Source organism: Lates calcarifer, linkage group LG7_1, assembly GCF_001640805.2.
Source record: "Lates calcarifer isolate ASB-BC8 linkage group LG7_1, TLL_Latcal_v3, whole genome shotgun sequence".
Lineage (NCBI taxonomy): Eukaryota > Metazoa > Chordata > Actinopteri > Centropomidae > Lates > Lates calcarifer.
In genome coordinates, this window is record NC_066839.1 from 14,080,898 (window position 1) to 14,094,295 (window position 13,398).

A 13,398-nucleotide genomic window follows, 5' to 3' on the forward strand; every position below is an offset into this window, starting at 1 on the left:
ATTGTTTTTCTTTATTTTGTTTGTTTGTTTAGTTGGTATTTGGTTCCCAAATGAGTGAAACTACCCGGAAGTATTTGGCTTTTTGCACAAACGGAAAGCCCAAGGGTCAAATTCCTCTCCGCCCTTTGGTTTTCACAGCCAATAAAGTGTATGTTAAAGCAGGTAATCGGTTAGAAGAAAGCACACCCCCCCCAAACCATCTAATTGTATCTTAAAATATCCAAAGTAGAGTGCAATCATATAATTTATTTAATAACTAAAGTCTTTATATTCCTGCAGTTTGCGTGCTTTTACTGTAACATTCCTCAGGGTGGCAGCAGAAGATCATTTCTACAATAGTATAATGTATTTAGTATATACTATATGGTCACATCTTTTCTATTCTAGTTTTAGCATAGCTGTATAGATATTGATGTTATAGAGTGTTAATGATACTCTAAAAAGTAAACAGTCATTTAAATTAATTTTATCTGTAAGTTTAAGATTATATAACTGTACATCACAATCTAAAGAAAATGTTATGTTTTTCAAGCTACTGCAGTAACCTACTGCAGAGAAGGATTTTCATGCTGTGGTGGGAGCAAGCTTTACCAGTCCATCTATCCCTGTTCCTGAACTGACTGGTTGTGTGTGTCACATTGCAGAATGTAAGTTTTGAGTGTCCTGTCCATCATGACTCCTGTGCCATACACAAGTCAGAAAGAGAGAAATGGGGGACAACATCATTATATATTTCATTCTAATGAACTAATATTGTTATTCACATTACAAGAAAAGCTTGATTGAGGGAATTGAGGGAAACTGGGCTGTTTGGGTTGAGGTTGGCTTTATTACGAAGGGTGTTTGCCTCACAGTTTCCACCACCTCCATAGTTGTGAAGCATGTAAACAATGGGTCAGATCATAGGACAACATGACTTTTGTCTGTAATTTCATTCTCTGACATTGTTTTTCATAACTGTAAAGGTTTGTTTGGCTGCCTTCTTGTTAAGAGTATGTATGATGACAGACATCAAATTCTACATATTCCACCTCCCAGACTGTATCATTAACAGAAATATTCAACTTCACTTTAATGATTACAACATATGATCTGTTTCAGTTTTCACTCTGCTGTTGAAGAACAAGTAAACCTCCTAAAAGGAAGCCAGACTCTTATGTGTCTTCAATGGGGAGTTAGCTTAGCTTTTTTTTTTGCATGAGGCCATAACATACGGAGGCAACAGGTACTCGTTCAGGCACGTTCAGGCACACACACACACACATGCGCGCACACACACACAGATAACACTCTTATTATCACGCTATGTAACTGACATTATTAGAAAAAATAATTCCCAGTTTATCTGTGTTCATCATTAATCACTGTCAAAACAGACAGCAAAGGTCACAATATTAAATATTCTATTTACAATAGAGCCATATCTATTGTCATTCCTATAGCAAGCTAAGTGATGCTCAGTTAATTATTTTGCTAATTGTGTGTTGTTCGCAGTTATGGCAAACACACACAATTAGCATAATAATCCATATGGAGAGATACACATACTGCATTTTAGACTAAAATCCCGACATGCATTTCAAATAGGCTTATGTGCCACTTGTTCCACTGTGTATTCCTTGTTTTATAAAAAATATCGGGCAACATGTGATTTTAATCAACATAAACACTTTAATAACTTGACAAAAACACCACAGGGGCTACACCACACAGACAGAGGTTTGTTTACAGTAATTCAGACAGTAAGACACCAACTAGTTGACAGTTGAAATAACAGCAGCTGGAACAAAAAGGCGAACAAAACAGAGCATGTGAGGACAGCTCAAGCTCATCCAAGTACATGTCAATGCCAGTGCTTTGATAGTAGCTCTATCAAAAGTGCTATGACAAAAAATAGAAATCCAAATGTGTCTCTCTACATATATAGCCTAATACTTTCCAGTGATTCTGCCAGTAGCTTTTTAGCACTCAACACTGCTCACAACAAGACAAACACACATCAAAATTAAAACAAGAGAATCCAACCTCTCACCTCCTCATACACTTAAACATATTCACACTCACAAACACACACACACAAACTCTAGTTTAAATACTTAATAATTAGGTCCTGATTAAAACTTCATTACTTCAAAAACCTAATCGGCAAAGCAGGGAAAGCAGTTTTGACCATCTGTAACTGGTACATATGGTGCTACATTTAAGCTTGATTTTTATATCATCACTCCAAAATAGAAAAAAAAACATCAGCCATGAGCTCAAAAGATTAGAGAACAAAACGGGAGTAGTTTAATTCCAAAGATGTTGTATTGCGCTGTCACAAACTAATGTAAAGGCAGTGACAGATGGTAGGTTTTTGACAACAATGCTCAAGAAGATGCCACAGCTTTTGGCCTGGAGACAAGACTGTTGTTGAGAGTGATCCATGACTACCACTGCCTCATATTGCTTGCTGACACTAGTATTTTAAGTCTTTAACAAAAATGAAAAATATGTATTAAAAGGTCCCTTGGAATGGGTTTAATGTTGTAACCTTTTTTTGACAGTTTTAGGTATTTCTGCATGAAACATAATAGTGGGTGGAGGAGTCTTCTATCAGGTGGAGAGCAAGTGTTAAGTAATTAAATGTTAGTAGTGGAAAGAGCTGTCAGTGATGTTTTTGCAAACCAACATCCAAGTACACAGCTGTGACCCATGTCATTACTGCTACAGCTAGTTACCTTTTTAGACCAGCTAGTTTGGAAAAAAAGAGTCGGCCACTGAGGGGGATCCACCCAGTGACTGATGTAACACCAAAACAAAGGGATTGTTCATTTCAAGGGACCTTTAAAGATGCATACTAGTTTTCTGACTTTTTTGCTGAACTGAGAGAGAGTTTCAGATCTGTCATCTGGAGGACAGATACCACTGTCACACTTCTGTCACAGTGCACTGTCCATCGGGACTACGTGAGCGGAGACTGAGTGAAGAGCTGGAGGGCCCGCCTCTTGGAGGCATTCTGGTTGGCTGGCTCTCTCTTAATGGTCTCTGTCTATGTCTTCTCTCTCTCCCTCTCTCACCCTCCCTGTCCTCCTCGCTCTCACTGTTGCCGGATGCATACTCATACATCTGGAGCTCATCGTCTCCTTCCACCTCTTCCCCCTCTGGCTGGCTGATTAGGAGCTGGGAGAAAGACTCTTCCAGGGTTGAGGGTGAGGGAGACAAAGGAGTGGTGAGTTGGCGTCCCAGCAGCGTTGGAGGTCTAACAGGGGGAAGAGACAAAATTCCAAATGACGATGGCTGTGATTGGCCTGCAGTGTCCGACCCATCAGCTGAGCTGACACGTTCTGTTGCAGCTGGGCTGACAGCTGGTAAAGCAGGGGTAGGTGCAGGTTCAGGGTCTAATCTTAGTCCTGCCACTCCCTTCTTGGGGATATTTACAGCATCCCTCTTTATCTTGCGCCTGCGGCCATGCTCATTCCGGCGATACTGCACCAAGTTCTCCAGGTCGGCTACATAAAGAAATCCTGCAATTAGCATCTCTGTGCTCTTCCTGCCCTTGGCAAAGGCCTCCTCCAGCTCACGGCTGGTCCTCTCATCATACTGCCACCAGCCGTTGCGCCCCTCATAGTACCATGCATAGTCTCCACAGGAACTACCACTGGTCCCTGCACTTTGGGTCACACCTGCAGCTGCTGCCTTCAGTTCTTCAGGTGAAAGGAGAACTGGCCGCTCAAGGAAGTCTTCTGGAACTTCCTGCCGGCAGAGAGCACAACGCTTGCTGTGCCAGGAGGCACCTTTCACACACAGGAAACAGAAGACATGACAGCATGGAAGACGTACGGGGTGGACGCAGCTCTGCAGGCAGATGGCACACTCTGGGATGGTAGTGGAGCTGGAGGAGTCTGTGGCACAAGTATTTCCTACTTCCTCTGTTAGCTTGGAGGGAGTCAGGGCATTCACTGAGCAGTCCAATTCTCCACAGCCTGCCATGCTGCAGAGAGAAACACAATACAGTCACACAACTGATCTGCTGGCAACACACCTGGGATAAAATATATAGTTGTGTACTTTAATTTATTCAGTGTCTCTGTGATTACAACATAAGAATGCTTATGGTGCTGCTTTCACTTGCTATGCGCTGCTCTGTTGTCAGGTCTGGAAACGCCCTCGTACACATTCAGCACAAAGTTATGTGCTTTGCTAACATCCATTAGCGCTAATGAAATTACTATTGCATATTACTCTAATACGTCAATCTTAAGTCCCTGATGTAAGGACTTGGCGAACAGCTCTAAATGATCCCATGACTTAACAAGCAGCATAACAAAGGCCTCCTTCTCTGTTTGACAGTTAATGTTACCACGTAACGAGGTTACTGCTAAGCTAACGTTAGCTAACTCGCTAATTTTCCAGCTGCTCTTGCTGTTATTTTAATAAAGCTTATATCCCTTACACATGCGTTAGAAGCTTGTCTATTTGATGTGAAGATCCACGTAGACACTGTACTTAACAGATAAGGTCGAGCATGATCCTAACGTTAGGCTAACGTTAACTTGACAGCCACTGTAGCATAAGTAGCAAGCCTGTTAGCTGTCAGTGCGTTTCCTGGCTATTTAACTTCTCTGTTCATACACTCACCTGAATATAGGGTGCCTCTAGAAGCCTTCTTTGCAGACGAGCAGACGGGGATATTTATGAAGCCGCATTTATATTTAGTTACAAAGTTATGTACGCCAAGTTATGACTGCGTTGCTGCTGGAGCACAGCTCCAGCCAAGCCCAGCTGACTTCCACGCACCTGGATCGGCCTCACATCGTTTCCAGTGCCAGTCTACATGTTCTGTAGATCTGGTGTAGTCATGCGCTTACTGAACCAGCTAGAGGAGCAGCAAGTTTGTAAGGAGGACTGCGTCTCAGACTAAAGCTTTCTCCACAGTATACGGCTTTGTTTTGGCATATGTCATATGTCATATCCTGTGTCCCTAGTTACTTTTAATGAATGAACTGTGGGACTGATTACAACAAAAACAAACATGTCACATAGAAAACACAGGTGTTACTAATAACATTAACAACAGCCCTGTTTCATTCATGTGTTCAAATAAACCATGACAGCGTGGTGGTGAGTCAGCATGCACTGTACCATGACCCTGAAACTAAATCAGCTAAATGGAATTCAGCCATGTTTAATTTTATTATTTTCACCTGTGCTTTTTCCCCTCTGTAAAATGATAAAATGTCTCCCTTGGAAAAGACCCATTGACCTGTTGGCTATGTAGTATATAGCTGTTTTTTTTTCATGAAGAGCTAAGGACAAAAATATTTTTTTATAACAAAGTTTATTGCAAGCAAGACAACAGTGTGCAGGTCTCAAAAGAGTAGTAGCAAGTAACAAATGAACCCACTGACAATCAGTATGTACAACAAATAAGTAAGTTTACCATGGTTGGCTACTGGTGGTACTGATTTAGCATATGACTGGTACTGATAGATACACATGAATTGTATTAAAGAAATTGATGATCACCATTTCCATCCATCCATCCCTTTTATTAACTTCTGATGAACTGCAGCTTTTACTTTTACATTTTTACAATTTGAAATAAATGTCTGTGTTTTAATGATCAGACGATATGAAATGGGCAAAAACAAGTTAAATATCTCTGCAGTGTCAGCAAATAGTTTATATGGGGCTCTCTTTCAGCTCACTACAACCTACTTGGACTTTGTCTCTTTTTGATGATGCACCTCCTGGTCTCTGACACATGTGGGCAGGGCTCACCGTAGACACTTGGGGACCGCAGGACTTGTCGGGTACGTGTCACCTCTCCCCGCCTGTAGGCCCGCATGCTCCTTTTCCGGATACATGGACCCCACTCTGTCCATTCCCCAACCTCACAGTGCACTAGAGGAGACAGTAGATGATTAATGAGACAGTCGTTGGTGGGAGGAGATTAAACATGGAGGACAGCAGAAATGCATGGGGGACATCAGAGAAAGAGAATATCCCTCACCTTGGGGGATGCACTGCATGAGCTGTACATCAGGCTCAGATCCACTTGGGCAGGTGAGGTGGCACTGCCCGTGGAGGAAGTACAGATCTGCTCTACATCTCACACACACGTTTCTCCGTCACACACACCTCACAGCCCATAGTGCATTCTGAGAGAGAGGAACAGAAACATCTTACAATGTGCTATAGTTTCCTGGCATCATGGAACTGATTTTAGTGATAATATGCACACCCAACGCCCTGCAGCATCGTGACAGTGTCTCACCTGTGCATTCTCGCAGAGCTGTGTTTGGTGTCAGACCATTTGGACAGCTACTTTCACATTTGCCCTGGAACAGAAAGTGGCCTGGGTGACAGCGAGTGCAGAAGTTTTCACTGAAGCAGAAAGAACAGTCCTCTTTGCACCCTGCAATGGGAGTGGACCTCGGTCAGTACAGAGTGGCCACAGCGTCACAGGACACCAAAGATGTTGCTCTTTGTTTCGTTTCCTCAGCACAGACTAGGTGAACCGGCCGGAGTTGTTTGATTATCTAAATACAATGGCAAACATCTACTGTTGTAATCCCATGTGTTAGTCAATAAAATCAGACCTATTTAAACATCACTCCACCATTCCAACATGTGTTCACTGGTACCTACTGGTACAGGTGTTGATGTGTGGCGAGCGCATGCCATAGTGTCCCCGGGGACAGGAGGACAGACAGGTGCCCCTCTGCCTCATCCCATCCAACTCCAGGTGGAAGAAGAGGCGAGGTTTACAGGACAGGCAGCCATTCAGGGCCGAGCACGAGGCACAACCTGCCGGACAAAGTTTGCTCCCTGAAGAGCTACCTGTTTTGGGTTAGAAGCAAATAAGGACATTAAATGTGTGTGCGCACAATAACACTGAGTGAGTTTTATATTCTCCCTGTGCCCGTGCAAATGAAATACTCTGTGCTCCATTTACAGTATGAAATTTTACAGGCAACTTTTTGTTTTATGAGAACAGAGCCAATAGACAGAGCCAAGCTTTGAAATTTGAAGTGTGCAAGTGGGTAAAAACCGGTGGAAATCTATGACCACATTGTTCCCTGAAAGCTGAGAGAACACACTTATTGTCTCCATATGTAGTATCTGTCTACGGTTTACTATCTCCTTCAAGAAAAATGGGGAAAGATAAGACACATTTCACAGGAGTCATATCTAGTAGTATCAGAGTAGTGGGAATGACAAGTTATGCTTGAATACTTACGTCTGTGTCGCAGAATCTTTGTCCTGTCGAGGCCTCTTGTAAGATTCGTGAAGTGCAAAATCCAAATTAATAACGGTATCTGCATTTTCCGTCACCTTCAGCACAGCATCCACAGATCCAGTCGACAAATGCACCTCGCATCACATCCCAAATCCCATGACGTACAATTCAAAACAAAACAATTCAAAATCTGTGAATTTCCCCACAAAATTCATTCAGCTGGACCCATGTAGAGACTGCAGTCTGGGACAACAAGTCGAGTGCAGAAATGTTCTCGAGGAAAAAACCCATGTGCATTCCATGAGATCACTCAAGCCGGCAGAATGCCATGAAGAATGCAAACAGAAGAGAAACCATCATATGACAGTCGCAACCCAGAGCTAACGTAAAGTTTGGGTAAGCTGCTGTGAGCTTGTCTCCGTTTCCCACACACACACACACACACACACACACTCTCCCACCCTCCTCTCCTGTGTTACCCTTCTTCCTCGGCCCTCCTCCTGATCCATTATCACACCAACACTGTCTCTTGCTCTAAACCAGCAGACAGAATTTGACTGATAAGACACAATTTTCTGCATCGTGATAAAACGTATTGGAAACCACATAATCTTTATTGGTTGGCTAATCTTACAATTCTGTGTCCTGTGACTTTAAAGTCCCTCTCAACTCAAAAATGTGTTTTGCTTATTTTTATTCCAGCTGGATGTTTGACCTTCACTGTGCAGAATTTAACACGAGAAAGTTGTTTTCACATTCATTTGATGAAGGGAAGTAAAGTTTCTCTGTGCTCAACTTAAATCTGAGTTTCAAATGTGTTTGTATGAGACTTTTGACTTTGTGACATCATCACCGGAAACTAATCGTAGTCCAATAAGAAACTGATACAAACATGACACGGAAACTTGTGGAATCCACAACAAATACAGTTGAGAACAGACTTTTTATGTGATTTAGGTGACATTATGTGTCCAGTAGTTATACTTTTGACATGACAATTATTTGATGTCCATAGATAAAGGATTTTCAGTGAGGCAGAAGGAGTTGATGCAACTTTAAGATTTTAACAAACTTTTTATTAGAAAAACAATTTAAAATTCAAATTATTATTTAAAGCAAAGTATCTTTTAATAGTGTTGGAACATGTCTTGAGGGTGTCTTTAATTTTTTTTGCAATCCTATTTAACAGCATTATAAAAGACTGTAGCTCCGAATTCTCTAAAAGAAATGCAGAGCTACAAGATCATTTTATCATTGTTTGAGAAAATGGGAAAGAATTTCAAATTTTAAAGTTAGCACGCAAGCCCCAAAGAAGTAAACCTGCTACAATCTGGCACGATAACAGGTGGTTCATTGTGCATGTTTAGAGATGAGCATATCACATGAACTGTTTTAATCCTGCCATGTCACATCTTTAAATAATTGGCAAATCTAATGGCACATAGGGTGAGTGTGTGACCGTGAACACTAAATATCTCATTTGGTTCCATTTAAAATAAAAAGGCATGACAATGTTTTTGAAGCATGTCAACAGAACATCAACACCAGCTTTTCAAAGTCTTCTCAAACGGGCCAGATGAAGTCACAATGATGGAATGGCTTTAAAAAAAAAAAAAAAAAAAAACATCCACTGTAGAAAAACTGCAATTCCCATGCGCCCACACTTTTTAAATTTAGTTTGACTCGAGCCACGATTGGGCACTGCATGTTTTCAATTAAGACATGGGTTCAGGAAATGAAAACCAAAAACACAGGGTGATTTGACTACCTCTCAATGACAAAACAAAACTGGAGAACTGGGGCGTCAGACAGGATCGGTGATTCCCACAAATCTGCTGGCAGGTGATGAAGGATTCGGTCCTTCAGAGGATTTATTGTTTGGCATCCCGGTGGGTATTATCGCCTGTTTTGGGAACTCTGTGGTTCTACATCTATTTCTCCAAAACAGATTTGAACTCTCCAGTGTTCCCCTTCAAGCAGAAGGCTTTTCCTGGAATTGGTTTTTCTCTGCAATTCATGAATCTGTGCTTTGGTGCATAATCTTTTCAGAGCCTGTCAGTTCCTATAGTATCAAAAATTCCCTGAGTTGCTAAAAGGCCAAATTTAGTGGCATGCCTTGTGCTTATTTCTAAACGGTTTGTCATGCTGTTTTTAGACTCTTATGATGCTATTTCTGCAGAGAGAAATAAACAGAAACAGAAATACACTTGAAACCTGTGGTACCATGTGCTCCATATTAAGTAAGGCACAGCAAGTTATCATAATAACATCTCTGCCAAAATGGACTGCCGTGCTTTCTTACTTCTTGGCTTGTCTGGAAACATGTCAAAAGATGAATCAGCAGGAGCTTTGCTGAGGGACTTTACACTGGAGCTGATTTATCTGAGAAAGATAGAACTAAGAGACACACTGCCAGACAGAGGAGCTGGACAAAGCTACACTGGCTTGCTTAAATTGTCAACAGGTGCTCAGACACAAGCACAAGCACAAGCGTGCGCGCGCACACACACGCACACGCACACACACACACGCGCACACACACACACACGCGCACACACACACACGCCACACACACACACTGAACAGTCGAGGCAAGGCTACTTCTTTATTTTGATAAAGGAAGGAAGAGTGTGTTTCTTAAGTCCCTCAAGAACAGGAGCAAACCTAAAGAGGAGGACGATAAAATAACAAGTCAGAGGAGCCTCTGGATGCACAGCCATCTGCTGCAAAACAATATCATCCATCAATCTACATGCAAAAGATTTATAGATTAGATTGTTCCGGCAAAGCACATATCTTTACAAGGAGAGTGTGAAGAATTTTAACTCTCTCGTTGCTCATAAAGCCTGCCAGCTGGCTCGACGTTTGAGAGGAAAGAGTTCGAATTATTTGTTTTAGATTTGAAAATATATGCAGATGCATTATCAAATGTTACAGAATACAGGATAAGAGCATGTGAAATGAGCACAGAATAGCTGGGTAGAAGCTGCTGAGAGGTGTGGGAGATTCAAAGGTCACCAGGGTGGGGATCCACAAACCCAGTAACATCCCCTCAAACTGACTGGGAACATAAACATGACAAGGCTACACTCGCTGGGGCGCCAGATCGTATTCTTGAGGAAAATAACCATTGGAGGCTGTGGAATGCCTCAGCTGCCAAAAAGTACAAGGGAAAATGTAAAACGATGAAGAGGGAGAGCGCCAAGCAAAGGAGTGAGAGAGCTAAGTGAACAATACAGTTAATGACCAATGTCAAGCATATGGACATGTACATGTAATCATGTTCACATTAACCTGTGTAAAATTCAAATATAAGCACCGACATTTTTGTTTTTTGCACTTTTTGTATTGAAGAACTTGATCTGCTATTTTTATACTGGCCATAAATCCTGAAATTGAACTGCAGCAGGTCAATAAAATGTGAGTCCCCTATAATACAAACCAGAAACATTCTTTAGATCACCACACGCTATCAAAGCTCTGGAGCAGGAAATGCGTTGACAAGTGAATAAAAATTTAGCACATACTGCATGATCGAGCAATTTAACAGTCTAACTTTGACCTTTTCACTGCTCACACACCTAAAAAAAGGAAGAAGTCTGGCTGTGAAGAACCCTGTAGTGATAAGGAATGAACAGGATAGCATCTCAGCACGTAGATAATCTATATAGCGTGAAGAAATGAAGAATTTGGAGGGAGGCTAAGCTCACGCTAAGCAAAGAGGCTGCGAAGCATGCAGCTTAAAAGACTGAGCATGACATATGATAGAGAGCACGAGATAGGAGGTGAAGAGAGTACTAATGTATGCTGAACCATCCACAACCTGGAGTTCAAAGCTCTAATACACTCAACATCTTGAAAAAAATAAGTTTGCTTTAGGTCTTCCAAGTTATTCTGCATACGAAGGTGGTTTTCTAATTTGAAGGTCAATCTGTTGGCAGCAGTCATCAATGTATTAATATGAGAAAAAAATATATATATTTTTTGCATTGTAAGTTGCAGGTCTGAGACGTGTGAAACATGATGCGTAATAATATTCACAAGAATTTAATAAATAAGAGAAAACTCTCATAACAGGAAATCATATACAGGGCATTTACTTGCATGAGGAATGGAATAAAACATAGAAAAGAAGATTTCAGAAGGAAACAAAATATATATAAAAAAAGAAAAAGTATTGCTGCTGTCATTGACAAGAATGTTCTTAAAAATGACAATGATGCCCTTCACTGTCTTCATCCTCTGGCTTTTTTCAGCACTTTCTATAAAGAAAGAAAAAAAAACCCTCTGTAAATCTACTTCATGTTCAAAATGTGTATAAGAAGTAAAACAGTAAATTATTAGTTAACACAACTTCCTCTCAAATCAGCAAATTCTGACATCAATAACAAGTATCATGAAAAATGTGGAAACTGTATGTTTCTGCCTGGTAATGTTTACTTAAATTTGATCAAATCACTTGTTGTAAAATCACTTTGCTTTGAAATATGAATAAGAAATAGGTCTAAGTGAAATAACAAAATGTTTGACTTTTATTCTAATTGAAAAAAGAGAAAGAGATCTTGATATTATTGATTTACACACCTCTAGCAGACACTATTACTGACTGTGCTAATTCTTACACTTTCCATGATTTTTGACACGTTTACAGGTTTAATTAGTTAGTCTTCATCAGACTCTCATCGCGAAATAACAAACTTCATAATTACTGCAGCCTTTAATACAAAGATTTTGGTAGCTGATATCTAAATTTCTGAAGAAAGATACTGAAAGTGACTTACTTTACACTGTCTGAGAAATCTCTGATGAAACGTGTTTGTCAAACCTACTGTACTTCAAACCACTAGACATCAGTGGAAAAGGAAAAAAAAAAAAAAAAAACATTAGGTGCCCTGATACTGGCACCTCTCTATAGCCATCAAGATGTTGGCCATTCCCAGAAAAAAATATAACAATTATTTGTATGAGGACCTTGCTAATAAAACGACCAAAAACTAAGAACATGTACAGCATTCAAAGACATGTGACTGCTAATGAGTATTAGTAAGATAAAAATCCTACAATATATGCTACAAGACAATAAGAAAATCATCTGGCCTCAAACAACCACTGTAAAATATCATGTGTCAAGCACCGCGGGGTTGATCAGAGGTAGAGATGAAAAGATGAAAAGGTCGACAACAATGTTGATAATTGGAAACTGCTTACGTTATGTTTTAAAACAAAAAAGCACAGTTTCATTGGTTTTAGCCTCTCAAATATAAATATTTTAAGATGATAGCAAACTGAATATCGAGGTTTTGGACCAGTGGGCGGACATAATACGTATTTGAACAGATGTCTCCGAAGCTCATTTTAAAAAAAAAAAATCCTTTTCTGAGATTTTATAGACCAAACTATTAACTGTGAAGATATGTGGGGGAGTAGTTGACAGTGTTGATGATCTTTATCTGAACCTCTCGTCAAAGTTTTTTTAGACGTGTAAATGTAACATTAATTCAGACTGCAGTGTGGTGTAACAGTAATTTATAGTTCTCATAAACTACACACGTGTCCATGTGAGACAATATTGTTTAGTTAAACGCTGGATGACATTTTCTAATAACGTTAATACACGCAGATACAGTCGTCTCTACTAAAACCCATGTCTGAAGCCGTGTTTGTGTGAACTTACCTTGGAGACTGCTTTCACATGCTGGGCTCTGATCGTTGCAGATTTTTCTTCAAAAGCTTTGGCCTTCGCCTCCTCTGCCAGATTATTCAGGAACAACAAGGTCAGCAGCTCAATCTGAGGTAAACACAGGAATCCACTTGTTAGTTAAGTTAGCTAGCTTAGCAAAGTCACCCGCAAACAAAGCGAACAGTTAGGATTAACATCGTTGGTTTCTTACCATCGCCTCTGACGCCGGCCGCAAATTTATGTTACTCTTTGCTTTCGTTTTAATGGTGGATTTCAGTTTTGGTGCCTTGTTCAGCATTTTGACAAATGTTCAGCGTGAAACAAAAGCTCAAACCAACAAAAAGTATGTTTATGTTTTCCAATCTCCCGCTTCTCTGACTTCCGGTGCAAGTTGTTCTTCTTCGTGGCCTTTCTTGCCGCTTACACCGTCATTCTCTGCATTACTGCCACCTGCAGTTTTTCCCAATTTTTTAAATGTTCTTAGTCAAGATTT

At 40.6% G+C, this 13,398-nt stretch overlaps 3 protein-coding genes across 3 annotated transcripts; all 3 read right to left on the minus strand.

Moving 5' to 3' along the window:
• Positions 1-1,648: 1,648 nt before the first annotated feature.
• On the minus strand, positions 1,649-4,832 carry LOC108896835 (E3 ubiquitin-protein ligase rnf146). The gene is made up of 2 exons (XM_018696083.2): positions 4,621-4,832; positions 1,649-3,973 (listed from the first exon to the last, which is right to left on the minus strand). The coding sequence occupies exon 2, from the start codon at positions 3,970-3,972 to the stop codon at positions 2,911-2,913; it is 1,062 nt and encodes a 353-aa protein (XP_018551599.1). The 5' UTR covers position 3,973; positions 4,621-4,832; the 3' UTR covers positions 1,649-2,910.
• A 477-nt stretch (positions 4,833-5,309) lies between these two features.
• On the minus strand, positions 5,310-9,761 carry LOC108896838 (R-spondin-3-like). Its single transcript, XM_018696097.2, is given in 6 exon segments — positions 5,310-5,886; positions 5,996-6,113; positions 6,115-6,143; positions 6,260-6,400; positions 6,634-6,825; positions 7,226-9,761. Coding segments are annotated over 6 exon segments (762 nt in total). The 5' UTR covers positions 7,311-9,761; the 3' UTR covers positions 5,310-5,689.
• Positions 9,762-11,256: 1,495 nt separating this feature from the next.
• Positions 11,257-13,310, minus strand: cenpw (centromere protein W). The gene is made up of 3 exons (XM_018696101.2): positions 13,117-13,310; positions 12,900-13,013; positions 11,257-11,487 (listed from the first exon to the last, which is right to left on the minus strand). The coding sequence occupies exons 1-3, from the start codon at positions 13,201-13,203 to the stop codon at positions 11,461-11,463; spliced, it is 228 nt and encodes a 75-aa protein (XP_018551617.1). The 5' UTR covers positions 13,204-13,310; the 3' UTR covers positions 11,257-11,460.
• Positions 13,311-13,398: the final 88 nt, after the last annotated feature.

What these genes read in the sequence shown, in the direction of transcription:
- LOC108896835 (XM_018696083.2), bottom strand. Translation starts at nt 3,972, where the DNA reads ATGGCAGGCTGTGGAGAATTGGACTGCTCAGTGAATGCCCTGACTCCC.
- cenpw (XM_018696101.2), bottom strand. Translation starts at nt 13,203, where the DNA reads ATGCTGAACAAGGCACCAAAACTGAAATCCACCATTAAAACGAAAGCA. An exon ending in GGCCGGCGTCAGAGGCGATG is followed by an intron (nt 13,014 to 13,116) that starts GTAAGAAACCAA and finishes TGTTTACCTCAG; the next exon opens with ATTGAGCTGCTGACCTTGTT. An exon ending in ATGTGAAAGCAGTCTCCAAG is followed by an intron (nt 11,488 to 12,899) that starts GTAAGTTCACAC and finishes CTTTCTTTATAG; the next exon opens with AAAGTGCTGAAAAAAGCCAG.